The 21143-nt window shown below is 54.9% G+C and overlaps 1 protein-coding gene across 1 annotated transcript in view; it reads left to right on the forward strand.

Annotated features, from left to right (window-relative positions):
- PHACTR3 (phosphatase and actin regulator 3) overlaps positions 1 to 21143 on the forward strand; it is a 160491-nt gene that overhangs the window by 137215 nt on the left and 2133 nt on the right. The window contains exons 9-11 of the mRNA XM_077116784.1: positions 15484 to 15539; positions 19401 to 19462; positions 20203 to 20343. Of these exons, the coding sequence (XP_076972899.1) occupies positions 15484 to 15539; positions 19401 to 19462; positions 20203 to 20343 (259 nt within the window). The remainder of the gene's footprint in view (positions 1 to 15483; positions 15540 to 19400; positions 19463 to 20202; positions 20344 to 21143) is intronic.

Raw genomic sequence — 21143 nt, forward strand, 5'->3', positions numbered from 1 at the left:
CTTGAGTGAAGCAAATACTTGATGCATCTTCTGCAGTTTCTAGTGTCGGTTTCTCTGGAGAGGAGTGAGAATTTAAAAGCCGTCGGAAGCAATCTGAGTGTAGAATCCTTCCAGATTTTGAAACACCCACCCACCCCCATCTTTTACATTTATGTCTCCCATTCTGTGCAGTATTTTTAGTAACTTGCTTTTATTGAATCTTTCCAAGGCATGAAACTTACTTTTCATAGGAATAACATTTTCTGTTTGTGTTCATACGTAATCATTTAATGGATGCGCGTAAGGTTTGCCTGCGTGACCCAATTACAGTTCAAAGTACACCTGAACTAATAGGGTTGGGAAGGGGGGCACTCCTGGCTGGGGATTTCTAGAACCGGGGAGGGGCGCCTGCTCTGGGAGTCTCAGGGAAGGGTGTCACTTACAAGAGTGTCTCCGGTAGAGTTATCTTCGTTTATAGATAAGGAGATTGCATCAATTGGAAAAGAGCAGAACCAGTAGGATATATATATATATATAAAGAGGTAACTGCAAGGAATCGGCTGCTGTGGCTGGGCTGGTTGGGCAAGTCTGAACCCCACAGGGCAGGTGGGACCTCTGAGCCTGCCATCCACAGGTGGATTCCTTCCTCAGGGAAACCTCAGTTCTGTTCTTGGGTCCTTTCAAGGGCCTGCACCCAGCCCGCACAGGTGCCAGACACCTTCTTGGCTCACCCAGAGGAGGGTTTGATCGAGCTGGGCTGGAGCAGGCCAAGCGAGCAGCAAACCGGCCGCTCCCCGGGACTGAGGCACTGGGAAGTCAGGGTCAGGCCCGTGATCCACAGGAGACTCACCAGGGGAGCCGGGGTTCCAGGGGGAACCTGGTGCCCAGGACCCTAAGCACCACAGCCTTGAGTATTTGTGACACTCACTCGTGTCCCCTTTGGTGGTGACACAGCGGGGCTGGGTGGGCCCTTGGCTGTTGCCTGGCCTGGATGCCACCACTGATGCCCTTTTGTTGCTTTGTCTGCAGCCCCCAGCATGCCCATGAGTCTGGACTTATGTCTGTGCGTCAGATTTCCTAGAATCGTGACTGGGTCAAAGGACACATGACTTGATTGTGTTGATGCATATCGCAGTGTTATCTCCGAGTCCACCCTCAGGGAGGTGTGCTGCTGTGCTCCCCTGGCAGTGGGTGCGCTCCCGGCTCTTTGGTTGCTTGCGCTGGCCTGGCAGGTGTATGGCAAGGCCCCGTTCTGTGGCTGTTACTTCAACGATGTCTGTGAGCGATGACAGGCTCTGGAGTCTACAAAACTGACCACGACTGCTGGCCAGTTCCAGGAGGGAGGCTGGGGGAGTCCCAGGTGCTCAGGCTGCACTGAGCCCTCGTGGGGCCCTGGGTGCCAGGCTCTGTGCCTTACCCTGGTGTTTGTACACCTGTGGGCTGGCTCCTGGCTCCGGGGGAACCCCCCAGGTGGCAGGTGCAGGTGTGCGTCCTGCTGGCGTGCACGAGGCCTCCTTTTGGTGGTTAAAGCCTGGCTTCCAGCCCAGGCCCGTTGACCCCACCCTGGTGTCCTCGCCTTATCTCCTGCGTTGACTTCTTCACTCATTCACTGAGCACCTACCCTGGACCAGGCCTGGTTCTGGGCTCTGATGAACAGCGTTGACTAGAACTAATGTGGCTGTTACCGTTCAGGAGTTCAGGTGGGGCCCAGGAGAAGGGGGAAGAAGGGCACAGAACAGAGACATAATAAATAAATTGAGGCTATGGAGTCCACAGAGCAAACGAGCATGATGGAGAGCAACTGGCACAGGGAGTTTGGTTAATTCAGCTAGAGCAGTCAGGGTGGGCTTCCTGGAAGAGGAAATATTTAAGCCAATCCATGGGAAGAGCTGCTGGCAGAGGCTTCTACACAGAGGGTCCAGCACAGATGGAAGCCCTGAGGTGGGAGCATACTTGGCCTTCGCTGGGACAAGAAAAAGGTGAAGTGGAGGCAAAAGGTGAGGGCAAAGTTGCGGGGATGTTTGGAGACATTTGGATGACCCATCAGTACTGCGTGAGTGTCCTATGGGGGAGTCCATGCTGTGGGGTGGAGGGAGCAAGGTCCCTATGAGTGAACAACATGCTCAGTGGGGATCCCTAGTGGGTTCTCGTGGGCCAGCCATTTAAGGTCTTCTCACTCGGACCTGAGCTCAGGCAGGCTTGGCCTTGGCTGGACTTGGAGGCAGCCCAGCAGGGCAGACATGGGGAGCTCCTGCAGGGCCCCACACCTTCATACAAAGACTCCGCTCCCATGTGGCCCCAGAGCCCAGCTCACACCACCTCCTGCACACTGCACCCTCCCCAGAGCCTCGGGCACACTCCTGTGCTCCTCTCCTCTGCTCTGCTGTGCCTGTTCTGCTGGGCCAGCTCTTCTCTGCTGCACGCAGCTGCTCTGCTGTCCTCGCACCTGCTGCCCTGCTCTGGGGCACACTTGCTCCTCTCTCTGTCTCACACATGCCCACACACACACTCATACATGCACACACTCTTGGTCTCTCTTCCACAGTCCACATTCTCCCTTTGCAAGGCAACATTTGACAGGGCCAGGATCATCTTGAGTAGTTCTCCCTGCTTTTCTTCACCATGAACAAGAAAGCACCTGTCCATAGGGGGACATCTGTGGGGGCCCGCAAAACTGCAGCCCAGGTGCCTTCCTTCTGCTGGGTGCCCCCTTCCCTCCTCTTTCCTCCCTCCCTCCTCCAGGGCGGTAGGGTGGGCTGGGGTGGGGGTCTGACTCATGGCCCTGCAGGGCAGAAGCGTTCCCCTGCAGCCTGGGAGCTCCTCTGTGCTGGGCGCCACCTGGGGCCACCCTCTCCTGCCTGCAGGTGTTCCACAGTGTGAGGCTGGTGAATAGAAGCAACCCCAGTGAGCAGTTATGTGGCGCCCAGTATGTACCAAGCACTGTGCCCGTGGGTCGCCACCGTCTCCCTTTGGTGTGGGCCAGCCCAAGGACAGTGGTGGGGGAGTAATGGAGCATCTGCAGAGTCCCTTTGAGCTGGCCTCGTGACCTGCCCACCTACAGGGTCCCAGGTGCAGGAAGCTTTGCCCTGAGAGTGACTCACGGGCAACTCTTGTGCCCCATGCCATAGCTGGGTGGGGGAGACGTGGGGCAGGGGTCCCAGACTTTGGGGAGTCCCTGGTTTGGTGACAAAGGAAGGGCCCCTAGCCATGCCAGGGGCTTCCCAGACAGGGGCAACAGCCGGCAAGGTCAGAGGACTTAGACCAGTTGCACCTCGAGGGCCGGTGAAGACTTGGGGAAGCTTTTGGATTGCCACAGCAGCCAGGGCTGCCCCTGCATCTTGTGGGTCTCCTGAGGGGTAGGCATTTGCCCTGGGGGGCATGCCCCCCATGTAACCCTGCCCCCCCACCCAGTGAGCCTACCCTCCACCCAGTGAGCGTGACCTTCCCGCCACCCAGCAAGCCAGCCCCACTAGCGAGCGTGTTGTCCACCCAGCGAGCATGTTGTCCACCCAGCGAGTGTGCCCCCCAGCAAACATGCCCCCACTCCCACTTGCCCAAACTCGGGTGCCCCCAAGTACCTGGCGAGATGCGGCTCCCACAGCGCTGTGGTGGAGGTTCTTGGCCTCACTTGCACTTTACCAGGAATCGGGGGGCTTCAGGGATGGCCCCGCGGCCACAGGCTCAGCATGGCTGGGCAGGGGCTGAGCTGTGCTGTTGCAGCTGGGCCGGCACTCAATGGCTGCAGGCGTCACCTCGGGGGGCGAGTCTGAAAGGAACACACCGATGTATGCTTTACCTGATTTAAAATCTTCTTTTTCCCTCCTCTGCCTTACAGAGAGGGGTTTATGCGGGTGAGTTTAAGGGTATGTGTGGAGGGGCTGCAGGAAAGGGGGGCCCCATCTCGGGGGGTCAGGAGCCTTGCATGAGGACGAGGTTGTCTGCCTGAGGGCCAACCATGGGGCAGCCCTGTGCTCTGAGGGGGGCTGGGGCGAGACAGGCCATGGAGTGGGGTGGTCCCAGGAGTGTTGTTTCAGAAGGGTCAGCCCCTTGGCTGTGGGGGCGGCTGCAAGGACAGCACCATGGATTCCCCGTGGAGGCTGTGCAGCCGGCCCCTGGGATGGGCTCTAAGCAAGTGGACAGATGAGGCCCCAGCATGTGGGACACACAGCACTGGGTACGAGGGCCACAGGGTCCAGAGCACTGCCCAGGGTCCTGGGTGACTGGATGGTGACTGGGCCTCGACGTGAGGATGCTGGATAGGCCACAAGGTGGCAGGGACGGGCTGCAGTGAGGCCAGCTTGGACACGTGGGCTTTGAAGTACTAGGGTTGTAGTCTTATGGTATCCAGTCAGCTGGGGCCGCTCATGCCGAGGTGTGGGGGCACCCAGGGCCCCCACAGAGCCCACAATAGGCTGATAAAGTCAGCTAGCAGGGCCACTGTGGGTTCAGAAGGTGGCAAGGGGGGCAGGATGTTGCTGCCTCGCTGTAGACAAGCTCAGAGCCTTAAGTGTGCTGGCTTCTGCCTGGTGCTCATCCTTTGGCCTCATTCCTGTCCCCACCCAGGCCCCATCCGATGTCTGGCCCTCCTCCCCACACCCCTTCCCACCCTTTCTCCATCCTCTCCTGACCCTCATCCCCACCCTCCTCCCATTCCTCTCCCGGCCCACGTCCTGACCATCCTCTGCCTTCCTCTGCTACCCTCCCCTGGCCCTCCCCCCTGGCCCTCCCCCCTGGCCCTCCCCCCTGGCCCTCCCCCCTGGCCCTCCTCTGGCCCTTCCCTGGCCCTCCCCCGGCCCTCCCCCCCGGCCCTCCCCCCCGGCCCTCTCCCCTGGCCCTCCTCCCTGGCCCTCCCCCCTGGCCCTCCTCTGGCCCTTCCCTGGCCCTCCCCTGGCCCTCCCCCCTGGCCCTCCCCCGGCCCTCCCTCCTGGCCCTTCCCCGGCCCTCCCCCCTGGCCCCCCCGGCCCTCCCCCTGGCCCCTGGCCCTCCCCCTGGCCCTCCTCCTGGTCCCCCCCAGCCCTCCCCCTGACCCTCCCCTGGCCTTTCCCGACCCTTCTCCCCCAGCCCTTCTCCCCCAGGCCCTTCCTCATCTCCCTGACCTCCTGGGACCCGTGATCATGGCCTGCAACCCGTCCTGAACAGAGCGGGTGTGCAGTGGGAGCCGAGGGCTGGCCCTGCCTGGAGCAGACTCTCCTCTGAACGGGCACCTAGAGGCAGCCACGCACGGGGGAACCCCATCTCCAGGCGGGGGCTGCGTGTTTCCTGGTGACTCAAGGCTGGCGGTGGAGCCAGCAGCCAGCAGCCTTCCCAAAAATAGCCTCGGCGTCCCCGTGGGTGTGGAACTGTCTGTTTCCCATGGCAGCTTCTCTCCTGGTTTAGGAAGAATTGCTTTACCATTCTCACTCAACTCAGTGATTTCAGCACATGTTTAAAGCTCGGCCAAGGCAGCTGTGCTGGAGAGGGTGGAGGGCGTTGAGACCGGGGATGTGCACAGTGGGAGTGGTTGGCCGGCTGGCGATCCACCTGCGGTCTGGCGCGGGGCGCTGGGGCCGCACTGCTCCTGAGCCCAGGCCCTTCCACGAGCTGAGTCACCTGCCCCGTCGGCTCCTCAGAAGTACCTGCAGCCTTGGAAGACGTGGCTGCCGATGGGGAGTCCCAAGAGGCAGCAGCGTGTGCAGACCACGATCTTGAGGGCCACCGTGGTCCTAGGCCAGGGACTGCTGTGCCATTTCGTTGAAGCCCCTCAAAGTCCCAGGAGCCCATTTCCCAAGAGAGGAAACTGAGGACGCAGGGAGGGGAGAGTTCGGCGGTCCTGCAGCCAGAAGGGGCAGGCACTCATCCTTGGGTGGCATGTGCTCCTCTCTCTGCTGCCTCTGCCTTGCTGGCAATGCGCTCGCCCTGTGGGGTTGGTGAAGATGCCTGGAGCCTCCCTGCAGGAAGCAGGTGGCCTGGCAGGAGAAGGGAGCTCCCCAGGGACGGGGTGGGATGGGGTGAGCTGGGAGGCGCAGAGCAGGGTGGCTCCTGGAGGCCGTGGTAGGTGACCGAGCCTGGTCCAGGGTGAAAGGGCCATGGGAGCCTCTGGCTAAGGCGGGGCAGTGGAAAGGTGCCCCAGTGCGTTTGTGGTGGGGCCAGTCCCCAGTATGGATGTGCTGGGCGCTCGCAGTGCTTCGGGCCCGGGAGCTGTTCCCACTCTCCAAGGGGTGCGCCTGGTTGTATCCCTACTTGGCAGACGAGGAAACTGAGGCTAGGGGACAGTAAGGGGCTCCTCCAGCATCACCCAGGCAGACATGACTGGGCTGGGATCCAAATCTTAGCAACCCCAGCACTCTCTGCACTGTGCTGTGCTCCAGTGGGCCCACAGCGTGACTCTGCACCCCAGCACGTGACGCCACAAGTTGTCCTGGTGTTAGTAACTGTCCTTTTAGGGCCCTTTGGGGATTTTGTTTTCCTAGGCGAGGAGCACTCATCACCCAAATTGGATGTTGGAGGCACTAAGTTAGGGGCTGCAGAGCCCCTAGTGGGTAAGATCTGGGCATGGCTTTTCTCACTACCATCAAGGAACAAGGCAACCCCAAGGACAGCTTCTCTGACCATCTGTCTCCTGATCTATAGAACAGGTGTTGACAGTGCCCATCGATGAGCTGGGTGAACCCAAAGATGATCTCTCTGACCCTCAGTCTCCTTGTCTATTGAATGAGTAAGCTGATGGCACCCATCAATGAGGTCCCAAAGACGACCTCTCTGACCCTCAGTCTCTTCATCTATAGAGTGGATGCATTGCGGGCACCCATCTCATAGTCATTAGGAGGATCAAGAGGAAAGCACTTAACCATGAGCCCAGACATGGTGAGAGGAGTGGAGATGTGTTCCCTGTAGGTGTGAGGTGATGATGAAGACTGTGAGTACCGTGACTCAATGTCCCACCTGGTGGTTGAGGGGCGGCATAGTGGTCAGCAAGGACATGACAGATTATGGAATCAGGGCTCAGAGGCCTCATCAGAGCTTCGTGGTACGTGTTGCCTGGGGAGAGGCATGCTGACCCAGTGCTCCTTGCCTTGTGGACTCCCCCAGCACAGCAGGCCGTAGTGGCGCAGATGTGCAAAGCTGGGGCTGGGGAGCAGGTGCCATTGGCCTAGGTGCTGTGGCTAGTTTTGCACCCCACCTCCCAGCAGGGTCCACACACAGGTGTGTCCCCATGCCCTGGGCCTGCACCTCCCTTTGAGGTTGTCTTTGCCCCTCCCCACCACCAAGTAGGGGGCCCTTCCCCTTGAGTCCTGGTCTCGGGGTCTCACTAAGCCCTGGGGTCTGTCTGTGGGCTGAGCCTTCTAAAGGAGGAGAGGCCTCTGGGACAGCCACTCTCTCTGGGTTTACCTGTGAGATGATGGGAACTTCTGGACTCATCCAGGGAAACAGGCTGGCGTCACAGTCGTTATGTCGTCCAGCCCAGACGCTGTGCTCTCTGTCCGCTAAGCTGTGCACGTGCCATCTTCGTCTTCACCCACCTGTGGGCACAGGTGTGGATGTTCCCATTCTGCATGAACTTGACTCAGACAAGGGCAGCCCTGCTCTGCCCGAGGCCCTCATTCCTAGGCTGTGAAGGGGACCTGGGCACGTTCTGGAAATGACTGGCCCTGCGGTGACCCAGTCTTTGATCTTTGACCAGCTTAACCTGTGGGTGCTTGAAAGAGCCCAGGAGCAGGGGACGAGGCATCACCTGACCTTTCTGTTGTCAGGACTGCCTGTCATAATGACATCTGAGGGACTTCTCAGAAAACAGCAGGGAAACCATCGGCCAGAGCCCCTGCCCCTGTCTTTCCTTCTGGCCCCTGGAATCATTTTGCCCAGGATCTCCTGGCAGCCTGATTGCTTTGCAATTCCCACGGTCCCCTGCTGTGGGGTTTGTTGGGCAGCCCAGTGAGCCCTGGGTGGAGGCCGTGTCCCCAGCAGCTGCACAACTGCAGCCAGCTAGAGTCCAAGCAGAGGGCCAGGACGATGGGTGGAGGCAGGTTCCCGGGACGAGGGGTCTCTCTGTGTGCTTTCCCCTCCCGAGGCTGGTCGCCCAGCGGCCACCTGCTCACCCCTGGCCTCGGAGCTTAGCTTTGGAGCTGCTGCCCGCGGGTTCTGGGCAGTGAAGCCACCGTCCGCCCACGCCAGGCGCCCCTGGGAGCTTGGACCATTTCACCCGTTGCCTGCCTGGGCCCGTCTGAGGACGGTGGGGAGGACCTGAGGGTCCAGCTCATGCGGGAACCTGGAGCAGCGGGCCGGGGACCAAGACTGGGCCGAGGTGCAGGGAGCCGAGCGGGGGCCTGTGAGGGTGTGGGGTGGGATGCCCTCCCTTCCAGCTCTAGCTGGCTGTGTCTGAGGGGGTGAAGGGACACAGAGGCTGTCCCTTCTGCCATTTCTTCAAGAGAAGCTGAAAAAAAAATTTTTTTTTAATGAAAATTCCCAGTTCTGGCCAATATTGGCCTCATTTTCTAATTTAAAAATGATCCCACAGGCCACAGGTTGACCATTTGTTGGACTGGCACTGAGGTGCTGTGAACTTCCCCTAAAGAGGGAGAGAGTGGGGGTCCGGTGGCCCAGCTGTGCCCTGTCCTCTGCCCGCTGCCTCCTGGCACCCACGGGCGTAGCCTCTGCTGGGCAGAGCCCACTCACAGCGGGGGAGTGTGCAGACCGGGGAGCTCCCTCTGAGGATTCCTATCCCTGATTGCACACTGGAAAGGCGTCCCAGCTTGTCCCTGAGCCTTGCTGGAGGCAGACATGGGGACAGGGAGCTGGGGTGGGGGCACAGAGCTGGGGGGCACAGAGCCCAGGGCAGGGCCAGCCGCAGGGCCAGCCAGGCCTTCAGACCCACCACTCCCTCACACTTGAGCCGTGCCCACATGTGTCCGGTTAGGCAAGGCTGGGCTGCAGCAATAAGCACCTGCCCCCAGTATTGGGGTTGAACTCTGGTCCATGCAAAACCCATCATGAGCAGCTTCTGTCTCCCTGCTCTGCCATCTGACATGAGGTCTGTGGAGGAGTAGGGGATACATGGAAAATCCACTCCTGCTTTTTGCTGGTCCAGCCCATTGGGCAGAGAGGCTCGCACAGACCTGCACAGCTGCAGGGGTGCTGGGAAGCGCAGTGGCTATTTCTGTACAGCGATTGGCTCAGCTTCCCAAGCACACGTCACTGGGCAGTGCAGATGGGGCCGGGGCTGGTGCAGTGGTGCAGGGGACATCGGCTCCACATCAGCAGATGACCTATGCTTGTGCCTGGCACAAGTCAGTGTCTGATGGAGGAAGTGTGATGTGTGATGGGGGAGGTGTAAGTGAGCGTCCCCCCACCACCAATGCCCCTCCCTCAGCCCCAGCCAATTCCTAGTTCTCATGGCACAGGGTCAGGCACATGGCACCGAGCACTGTGGGGCCAGGATGGAGGCCTGGGAGCCCCTGGGGGTGCAGCTCGGCTGGTCCCAGTGGTTGCCTTGAGCCCTGGGGCCCTCACTGTCTCCAGGGGCCTGCTCGTGGGATGTCATGCTCTCATTTAAGGCCCGTGCAGCCTCTTCCCAGCCCCCACTTCCACTGCCCTTCCTGTGGGTGTGGGCAGCAGGGGCGGCTGTAGGGGAGGGGGGAGCGGGCAGATGCCACTCTCTGTCCTTGGCATTTCTTTCCTTCACGTGGCCCCTGAGAACACCTTGTCCCCACGCTGCACTGTCATATGCCACCACAGTCGGTCCTTAGTGGAAATGGACAGCGGCTTCCCCAGCTCCCTGGGTTTGCGTCCCTGGTAGCAGCACCCTTGATGAACCAGGAGGCTGGGGAGTCCCGTGGGGGCTCAGGGGCACCCCCTCCCCACCCTTTCAAGGCTCCTGGGTGCACCCTCCAAAAAACCTTGCTCCTGTTGACATGAAGGATGCTGGACAGCCCTGACCCCTGCCACCCTGGATGCACTTCAGGAGGGCAGGAGGCCACGCCCATCCATGTCTTCCTCCATTCCTGCTGCCCATGATGCCCACACTGAGTGCTGGGGTCTCCATGGGGGAGGCAGCCCCGGGTCTGCCCCCCACCAACTTCCTGACTGTGAGGCCCTTGTGCAGCATGGCTTCCCTGTCCCTCGGCGTTGGTGCTGCCCCTGGGACCCAGGCTCCAGCCCGCCTGAGCTGCCTTCCTTGCCCACCAGGGTGCAGTGGTGCAGGGGGCATTGGCTCCACATGGAAGTGCTCCTGTACCCAGGGCCGCACCCTGTCCTCAGGGATGGCAGGACCCTCCTTGGGCCCCTCGGCTGGGGTTCTTGTTCCAGCCCCAGCAACTCCTGGGTGCCTGGCAGGTCACTTCTACTGTGCTGAGCCTTGGTGGCCTCCACTGTTCAGCCCTTTGCTTGTGGGAGCCCCATCCCACCCCATGGGCTGAGCTTCAGGTAGCAAATAGACAGAATATCACATTCTCTATTTAGTTAAACCTGTGTTGCATTGTTCTTAATTTAGAGCCAGTATTTTTGTCACATCTTGAGCCATTTCTGGGGCTCCCGATCACTCATGGACCTGGAACCCCTGTTCTTGGTATCTCATAGGGGCCCTGAGCACATTTGTCCCTTTGGACAACAATCTGGAAAGAGTCCAGAGAATGTTTCCCAATGCAAACCCCGCCCCTGTGTACTTCAGGCCCTCGAGTGCCTTTTGTGACTCTAGGAATAAATCTAATCTCCTCAAGTCCAATACCAGGTTGAGTGGGTCCAGCCCCTGCCCAGTTTCCCAGCCTCTGTGTGCACACCCTTGGCACATGCCCTTCCTTCTGCCTCCAATGCTGTTCCCTGCCTTCCTTGCTTAGTTGATTTCCCCTCATTCTTCAGTCTCAACTCCAGCACTTCTCAGGATGCTGCCTGGTCCAGGCCACGCCGGGCTCACGGTTGCGCTCCAGGCTGGGCCCTTCTCTCCTGCCTGGTGCTGGTCACTGTGACAACACACAGCTGTTGGGGTGATTAAAGAATCGGTGGCTGTCCCCCACCAGCCTCCACGTGCCATGAAGGAGGGGCTGGGTCTGGCTTCGCAGGTTGGCTCTGAGCCGGGCATGTTACTGGGGCTTTCCAGACACTGGAAGCGGAGCTGGGGCCAGCCAGGGGCGGAGGCTGACAGCCCGCGGAGGGTGCCCCTTGACACAAACCTCCTCCTGGTTGGGGCACACCAGGGAGGCCACTCTGTCCTGGCAACAAAAGCCCTGCTGGGTTGACCCCCCACCCCGGAGCCTGTCCCCCCTGCTCCCCCACCCCCACCTGGTGATTGGGGGCCTCTTGCTCAGCTCAGTGACCCCCTTTTGATAAGAGCCTCCAGGGAGGGCCGTGGGGCTGCCAGTGACACTCGGGGGCTCTCGGGCTGCCCCCGAGGAGAGGGCCAGGTTGTTGCCCACCCAGCAGGGGTGTGGCAGGGTGCACAGTATCCCCCTCGCCGGCTAGGGCCCCGAGGTACCACACCCACCTGGGGGGCTGCCTATTCTAGTCCATTCCAAGGTGCCCTGGGGCCAGCTGTGCTGTCCACCCCACAGCTCCTGGGGGCCTGTCGCCAGCCTCAGCCCCAGGGGGGGCCTGCGCCACTTCTTGGCCGGTTGCACTCACTCTGGCATGACATCTCATTCTCCTGGGATATAGGAATTCGATGAAATGCTTTTCTGGGGACTTAGTCCGTGACAGCTGGGAACTCAAAGGTTCCAGCACAAAGAGGCCTCTTTGGAGGGCAGAGCCCATGGACACCAGCACCCGGGCCCGGCCCTGAGGACCCAGGTGTGCCAGGCAGCAGCTGGGGTGACGAGGAAGTCAGAGGGCAAAAGACTGCAAGTTTGGTGAGACTGGGAACAACCGGTGCCCTGAGGAAAGGATTTAGTTTAGTTTAGCTTAATCTGAATAAAGAATGGCGTCCCTGAGACCTAAAGTTAAGAGGGCTGGTGGCGGCAAAAGAACATCCAGGCCTTGGGAACAGGGGAAGGCAGGTTCGGATGCAAGGATGTCCCTGAGATAGCCCTAGCTGCCCCCTGTGCCTCCTGTTCCCTCCCCTCCACCCCTGGCTGTCACCCTCCAGCTCCTCTGCCCCCCCGAACCCACTGCCCCCTCTGACCCCCACTGCCTCTCTCCGCCCCTCTCTGCCGCCCTCCACCTCCCCACCATACCTGTCCCATGCTCTTCCCACAGCTGGGAGGAGGGGCAGTGGAGACACTGCGCATGTGCAGGCGCCTCCGGCCCCGTGGTCCCCTCACTGGCCTCCTCCTTGTGTCCCTCACTCCAGCAGCAGATATGCACAGGAATAGCACCCGTTGTAGGTAAAGAAATTGCGGGGCACCTGCCTGGGCTTGTGCGCTGCTTGAGGTTTGACAGCTGCTCAGAGCACTGGTCAACCCAGCCTCGCTCTCTAGACCTTCTGTGTCCTGAGCGCCGCCCAGGACCACCTGCCCGTCACCTCCCATGCTGTCCCCAGCCTGTGAGCTGCCCGTGCTCTGGCTCTTCTCACTTCGGGGAGCTCAGGTGCATTAAGGAGCTGGTCCTGACCGTGGTTCTGAAGGCCTTGGGGATTCAGTCCAGGGTTCCCAGCCCAAGGTTTCTGTTCCCTCTCCGGAGGGAATGGTGTGTACACCCTGGGGTGTTTTTAAAGCTTCCCTATAACTCCACACTGTTTGCTGAAAACCCGATAACGATGATGATTGTAACCATGACAGAAGCGATACCGTGGCATTGGCAGTAGTGCAGCCCCCAGCTCTTGTCTTCCGTGTGTTGTCTCACTTACATCCAGCACACCTGGGCAGCAGGGGCTCCTGCCCCCCATTTACCTGCTAGGTTGCGGTTTGCCCAAAGCCACAAGGTCAGTGAGTGCTGGAAATGGGATGAGAACCCATCCTGCACCTGAGCCCTGAAATTCCGGGAAGAGCCCTGCTAGGTGCCAGGTGGTGTCCCTGCTGCTGCGTGTGTGGCCACTGGTGCAGAGGACAGTGGGCCAGAGGCTGCCTGTGAGGCGGGCGAGGGGGCGCGTGGTGGTCTGTCCTTCACCTGTCACCGGGGGTGAGCCGAGCCAGCTGGTCCAGGGTGATGCTGCACGGGGTCCCTGGCCTGGAGGATGGGGTGCAGCTACAGGAGGAAGTTCCAGGCTTCAAGGGGAGACTGGGAAGGAAGGAGCGACTGGCCCACCCAGAGAACAGCGTCCCTCTGGGATCGCTTCGTGAAGAAAGAGTTTGTGTCTGTAGCTATCAGAGAAAAAAGTGAGTTGAAGGTGAGAAGCGTGAAATCCAGAAAAACTTTTGAAAACTACAGGCCCAATGTTCTTTGCTCCAAGTCATCCTTGAGACGAGACAATGATGCTGTTAGCTAAGATCCCTTGAGAAATGACTGCATTCCGAGCACGCATCATTATACTTGTTTTTGTGCATTATCTCATTTAATTCTTGTAACTCCAGGAAGAAAATCTATTTTAAGTCCTTATTTTAGATGAGAAAGACCAGGCACAGAGAAGTTAAGTGATCTGCCTAATGGCCCAAAGCTCAGAAATGATAAGTGTCAAACTCAGACCTCAAACATTGGTCTTTCCCATTGCAAAGCCTACCCTCTCACCACTCTGCCACACCATCTTTCTGGACCCCTGCACCTGTCATGGGGAGGTTGGGAGACCTGCTTTCCTGAGCTGGATGGGCACAGACCTCAAGACATTGCAGAGCTGGTCATGGCAGCCCCTGCTCAGGAACTTTCCATGGCTTTCCACCACCCACAAGGTAAAGGCTGTATCACTTGGCCTGATTTTCAAGGCCTCCAGGCTCCCTGGAGCTCCTGCTGGCATCTGCACAGTGATTTCCAGAGGATTTCTTTTTTTCACCCTGCTCCACGGCCACATCCTTGCATGTGTTGCTTCCACCTCTAGAATGGCTTCTCCACGAATGGTTGGAAGTTCCTTCTTCCATGAAGCCTTCTGTGATCACTCCTCCCCTCTCACCTCCAATCTTCACGCTCAGCCCATGAGCAGTCAGGAGAGCAGGGGCTCTAGAGAGGGGCTCTCCCCATAGATCTCCCCAGGGTTGGCTCCTGCCCTTCCTTCAGCCTCAAGGAAATGCATCTCCTGTCCCTGCCTGCTGACTCTGTCCTCGGAGTCCCCAATTTTGTTTCCTTCACAAAGCTGACTGCTCTCTGAAATGAGCCTGTTTGTTTTCTGTTTGTGGTTTGCCTTCCCTGTGTAGACTAGAGCTTCCCTGGGGGCAGGGTAGTGGTGTGTGTTCTGGCTGTGTTTGAATAAATGGTGGCAGGGCATTGTGACCAGACTGCCCGGGGCAGCACTGAATGTGTGAGCTGGGTTTTGTGCAGCTGCTCGGGTCCCTGCCAGGGAGTTGTCAGGGGGCAAGTTCGAGTCTCACCAAACCTCGAGGCAAGATGCTCAACAGCCACCCCCAGAGCCCCAGGGGAGTCCCGTTCCTGGCGGAGGCGGGGCAGCTGAGCCACCGCACCGCCCTGAGAGCTTTGTGCCTGGGCAGGAGGTAGAAATAGAAGCCAGACATTTCTGGAGGCAGCGCCCTCATTGGGGCCAAGTGTCAGGGCCCCCAGTTCTGGGCATTCAAATGTTCAGTCTTGATGCCTCCCTGCAGTCGCTAAAGGATCCGGAAGTGGGGAGGTTTCTGGCTCAGAACCAAGGACAACATTATTTTAGTTCAAAAATAATTGGAGCTTAGCATTAATTTTGGCGAATGACGCCTCCCTGTCCTGACAACCCTTTTATTTAATTGGGTTCTTTCGTTTGGTTTTTGTTTTGTTGGCTGCATCCTCCAACTCTCTTGCTGAGAAGCGGTTTGAAAAGGAATTGATCATTTGCTTTAACATCGCCAGCGCGCACCCTGGTCTGGCTGGTGGCGGGGAGGGGCCGGTGTGGGGTGGGCGCGGCTCCTCGCTCGGCACGCGGGAGGTTGTCCCCACTCGCGTGCAGTACTGCGGGCGGGCAGGGACTCCCCTAACTGCTGACGGGCGCCCGCAGACGCCCCCCTGCCGCCGTGCTGGAGAGAGGAGGCTCGGCTCAGCAGCCAAGGGCAGGAAGGCGAGCGCGCGGCAGGCGCGCCCTGGCGGGGCAGCCCAGGGCTCCCCAGCCGTCAGTCAAGTCTGCGAGCGGGGGTCCCCGAGCCCCGCAGGCCGGTGGTGTTCCCCGCGCTTCTAAGGCCGGGGTGACGGGAGGGAGGACTTCCGAATGGGTCTCTGCGCTGCCTAAGCACACTCGGCAGGAAGAAATCTGCCCGGGGCTGGGCACCCGAGCTGCAAAATGAAGACGTGCGGGTCCAGACTTGGAGCCAGGACTGCCGTGGTGGCTCTGCGAGCAGGGAGCCTTCCCATCTGGGTGTGAGACTCGGACGGCACGTTGCCAGCAGGAGGCGGCCAGCCACAGTGCACTCTTCCTCCTCGCCTTTCTGGGAGGCCGTCTTCAGGGGGTGTGCCTCCCCCGCCCACCCTTGCAGACCTCGAGTGGAATTTGCAGGCAGCCACCATGGTGCAAAACGTGATTCTGGTGTTTTTCCGCAGACGGCTGAGCCAGAGACCTGCCGTGGAGGAACTGGAGAGAAGGAATATCTTGAAACGTGAGTAGCTGGTGATTCCACTGGAGGTTTTGCCGCACATGTGCCAAGTTACTGTAGGAACCCAGCACACTGGGCAGAATGCCTTACTAGATCCTCCTCGTAACCCAGCCCCTCCCTGGATGCCAAGCACCCCAGGGTCCGGCTAAGTTTGAGTAGCTGAGGAGTTGTGAGAGAAAGCCGCTAAAGGAAAGTTGATAGACCCAGAAATATTCCCTGAAACAAAAAGCTCTTCTCATTATAGATGTTCCTATTTTCAGGGTTATTTAGTTAGCCAGCCCTGTGGACACAAGGAAATGACCACTATCCTTTTTTGCATGCTGGATTTCAGGCAGGTTTCCCTTGGCAGTTTTGGATGGGACCTCCTAATGGCTGCAGAAGTCACAGGTAAAGTGTCCTGCCAGAGTCGGACACGCCCCAGGGTTTATACCTTGGGGGAATGGAGCGGTGACATGTGGAAACATTTCCTGTTGTTCAGAACTTAGAGACCCCAGGACCCTCTGCTCCTTCCAGCCGTGTACACCCTTGTGCTTTTTAGATAGAAAATTATAACTTATGCTGAAAATAGGTGTCTACAAATAACCTTCCCATGGTAGAGAGCAGAGTTCCATTTCATCGGGGTCGCTGAATGATGATGCTAGCTGGTAAAGCCCCTGGGAAGGTGTTTCTCTGATAGTTTTGTTTAGCTTTCTGGTCAGCAGATGTCAGTTTTTAAAACATTTCCCAAAGTGTCTTCTAAGGAGGGGCCTGGATTTTGAAAGTACTTTAAATTTTTTCTCTTTTATGTGATGAACACCACAGGCATTCTTGGAGTCGGGGATCTTCATTCTGTGATTATCTTTGTACAAAGAGTTCAGGTGGTAGGAGATGACTTTTCATCAGCAGGTAGTCCCAAAGCCACTTGCTGGCCCAGCTTCTTATCATCAACCAATGTCCCCTTTCTTGGGCTCAGTGCCTTCACGAATGGCCTTAAGCTTCCTCCTTTATAAACTGTTGAAAATAGTTAGCCTTAAGATTAAGAATGGTTCATTTCCTTAAAAAAAAAGAAACTTAACATACTGTCCTATGTCATATTAACTGGGCAGGGGATAAAGCAAAGCTTTTTTTTCATTGACAACAGACTATACTAAGTAGGCAAGACAGAGAGAATGTTCAAGTTATTTTGGTAACCAAATATTTGAATTTTTAAAAATTAAGTGACTGATTTCTAAAGCCTATCAGTGATAGATGCCACTGAAAGTGGTAGTCCAAACTTGAACTACTGCAAGTTCAAAAGTTGGGCAGTGCCAACCTCCATGTGGTCTTGCCTACAAGGAGGGGAGGCTGGTGGCCCTGGCACCCTGGGGGCCATTTCTTCTTAGCATTCCAACCTGTTCCTTGTCACAGGGGATGGCCAGGTCTTCCCACCAACAAAGGCTTCTAATTGTTGTGAATCTTTGCAAATAAATACAAAACTCTGACCAGCGCCTAGTGAATAGAGAAGTGGCAAGTGAAAAGCTGGTCCTTGCCATACTCTCCTTTAGTGGAAAGAAAAGAAAGGGAAAAAACCGGATTTCCTCTTCTGTGAATTCAGTCAGATCTGTTCTTAGTGCTGAAGCTTTCTCAAACCAAGTGGGCAGTTCTGAGAATTTCACTACTAGGTTTCGAGTGGGTGTTTTGTTTGTTTTATTTTATTTTCTTCTGGGGAGATAGAGAAGAGTACCTATGTATAGCTTAGTGTGGAGTACTGTGTGCTGGGAGGCCCTTGACACGCGTGACATACAGCCCTCATGCTATGCTGCATTTTCTGCTCATCAGTAATTCTTAGAATCTCATCAGGAGTGGGGAGATCGTGACTAATTGTGAGCCCATATGAGGGACACCGGAACTCTCAGTATTCACAGTACAGAGGCATAAGGCAGGACGGCTCCTTCCCATGTTGCAGTTTCCACAATGATATTCTTTACTAGGCTTACTCCTTGCCAGGGACCTCACTCAGTGCTTGCTCCCTTCCTTAATCATTACAATAAATTTGAGTTTTCAATCTTCTCCCCATTTTTCTGATGAGGAAGTTCAACTTCTTAATAAATGAATATTGGCAAGGGGACAGAACTAGAGCCTGGAGTTTCTTTGCCCATGATCCTAACCACCGCGTTAGCCTATATAAGTAGCAGCAGGACATTTCTGATGGCTTGTAACTGTATAAGTAGCTAGCGCCATTTCTGGAAAATGTGGGCATAGAGGTTCATGGAGCCCTTGTGCTGTCTAAGGCAAGGTTTTCTTTGATGTTATACCTGAGAGCTGGGGAGACATAGGTGGGCCAGGCATCAGAGACTCACAGGCCCATTGTCAAGGGGAGCTCAGAGGAAAAGGCTGGTGGGCTTGGGTAGTTAGGGACACTTCAGGGAGAGGCTGCCCAATAGTTCTCGCTCACACTAGGACTCTGCCAGGGGCTTTTCCAAAGATCAGCTCTCCAAAGAGCCTGCTTGTGCTCATATGACCCTGGTAATAATAATGATAATCCCCACCCTCCAAAAACCTGATTTTGCTTCAGTTTTTCACATGGAGCCTGCACTTGGGATTTGTCCATGGCCTGTGGCTAAAATAATCTGAAAAATTAGTTTCCTATCATAACTTAACTCCTTTGTGATTGGTCTTATATGTGGCACACATTTTTTTTTTAATTGTATCTTCTTCAGCTTTCTGATTATAACTTAAAATGTTTATTGCTTAGGTTAAGAACCAAACACATAATAGGGTTTCATTTCTTTTTCTAAAATGAAATAATCTGGATGAAACTTCCCTTTTTTATTAAAAAAATTACTGAACAGTACAGTGATTCAATCCCCCAAATGCACAGATATTTGAAATGCATTTTCTAAATGTGAAATTGTTAACAAGTAGCAGGATTCCCGTTTTCTAAAACCTGATGGTGTTTCTAAGAGTGATGATGGTTAAGAACTCTCTTTTGTTTAGGTCATAGACCCGAGGCTTTATTTAGCACAGAGAGCACCAGAAATAGAGCATCCATTATCTAGTATTCCAGGGCAAGGCATACATTCTATACTACAGTTCAGCACTCTGGTCTATTTTTAGCTTCCAAGTGTAGGTGTGAGCACAGCTTGAGTGTTAAAAGTTGTAACTTGCAAAGTGAAGCCAATTTTGATGAGGGACTTGGGCTCTGTTAAAAGGTGCTGTCATGTAAGTATGCTGGATTCAGCAATGCAGAGTTAGCTGGGTTCCTGGGTATGTCTAGATTTAAAAAATACCACAAAAATATCAATTCCAGACTAACATATGTTGTCCAGAATCTGGAGAGAGTATTCCCTGTCTTATGTTGGTTAGCTAAAAAGTGTACATACCTTTAAAATGAAAAAAAAAAATTAAAAGCAGCAACAGTGCTATTTATATCCAAATGTGTACATATATTCATTTACTTATTCTACAGTAACTATGTTTGCGTGCTGTCTATATTCCTTGATGCAAATATATGGTTAGAGAAATAAAATTTGGCTAGAATATATAGAGAGAGGTAGTAAGAGAGAAAGATGTCTGCTTCCTGTTTCTCCTGCAAGTAAATCTGTGACATCCATCTATGTGGTTACTTCTGATTTCAAGAAGGGCTGGGGAGGTTAGCTGGAATGATGCCAGAGCTTCCCTTCCTGCGAGTGTTTCTGTATAACAGTGAGACCGATGGTCTCCTAAGCAGTTTCTGGTAAAGTGGAGAAAAACCAGGAAACGGTGATATGGAAAGAAGAGCAGTCCAAAGGATATCTTAAAATTTCCCCCTTCAGCACCAAGACTGTGGAGATCCTGAGTATACTTCTCTGCTAACTGAAAAATCTCAACCTGCTTCTTTCTATTTTCTGTTGTAAAATTTCACAGAAAGGAATGATCAGACAGAGCAAGAAGAAAGAAGAGAAATCAAACAGAGATTGACAAGAAAGGTATTACAACTTTTATATCTTTTTTCCCTGAATATGAAAAAAGGTCTAGTTCAAAGCTGCTTGTGTAGTAACTAGGATGGGTCATTTAAGACATGACTCAGTGATCTTCAACAATGATATACTGAACAACATGGCATCTTTAACTTAGAACACTTGCTCAGCAACAATGAATTAACTCGCCAGTCTATTAAAAAAGCAGTACCTTTTGCCACATCCCCTGTATGGCTTTAACCTCCCCTGAGGAGGAGGTTGGTATGGCACTGGGATCCAAGATGACATTTCCACTTATTTCCAGGTTGAAGCCAGATGTCGACTGGGCATTTTCTTAATTTGAGATCATTAAACTTATTCCTAAGAAAAGCATACCTGCATATCAGTGTTTTAGTTACCTTTTAGAGTCATTATTTTTGGTCACCTTCAATTTGAATAGAAGGTCCTTGATTGCAAAAAACTTTATTAGCTTCAAAGGTTTATATCTGTGACTCGAATAATAGAGTTAAAATTTACTGTGACCAGTATAGGGAGAAACTCTACAAAGTTTGGTCTACTTTTAAAGCCCTGAGTGTTTCTGAACTCAGGTGGTCTGGTGTTTGTCCTGGACTTATGTATTAGAGTTGTATTTCCTTTTCAGAGCTTTAGGTTTACTTCTGGAAGGTAAAATGTGCTGATCATTTCTTCAGAGTACTGCAAGAAAGCCAGTTTGGCATGTGATACCTAACTATGCTGATCTTTTATTTTAGCTGAATCAGAGACCCACAGTTGATGAACTAAGGGACAGAAAAATTCTGATACGATTCAGTGATTATGTAGAAGTGGCAAAAGCACAGGACTATGACAGGAGAGCAGACAAACCCTGGACCAGACTGTCAGCAGCAGATAAGGTACAGAACAGACCTGTCCGTGTTGGTCAGGGGCATAGTATCATGTAATAATGGCATTATTCTTAGATAAAAGACCCACCAGTGATTTAAATTAAGGTTATAATTTGACCAGGTATGGGTTTTACAAAGGTAATCCTGGGTCAGTATAGGACAGTGGTCCTACTGAGGGACAGTTTTGACTCCAGGGGACATCATAGCAACATCTGGAGATATTTTTGGTTGTCACAACTAGGGGTTGCTACTGATATTTACTGGGCAAAGACTAGGGATGCTACTCAGTATTCCGTAATATACAGGATAGCTCCTCGTAACAGAGGTTTACTTGGGCCCAAAAGTGAAGAGTGCTGGGCGGGCCACGGTGGCTTAGCAGGCAAGAATGCTTGCCTGCAATGCCAGAGGACCCGGGTTCAATTCCCACTGCCTGCCCATGTAAAAAAAAAAAAGTGAAGAGTGCTAAAGTTGAGAAATTCTGGTTTGAGAGATGAACTGAAAGGATGCATAACTGACATAAAAGAGATCAGATGGCAGCAGATGATGCAAATTTGAACAAAGGGAGCTACACTGGGGACAAAGGTAAAGGGAACAAATCAAGAGGGCAAGGAAAGCCTGTGCAGGCTATATGAAAGAGGCTCTGGACTCTTGTCCTGGACTTGTCCAGTTTGAGGTGTCTGTGGGCACTGAATGGTCAGAGCCAGTGGGTCAGGGAGGCTAAGAGGTGAATGAAGTAGAGTGAGTACCAAACAGGCTTTATTGTATTTAGTCCTCACAAAAATCCCTACAGGGAGGTATAATTATCCCCA

Source organism: Tamandua tetradactyla, chromosome 1, assembly GCF_023851605.1.
Source record: "Tamandua tetradactyla isolate mTamTet1 chromosome 1, mTamTet1.pri, whole genome shotgun sequence".
NCBI lineage: Eukaryota > Metazoa > Chordata > Mammalia > Pilosa > Myrmecophagidae > Tamandua > Tamandua tetradactyla.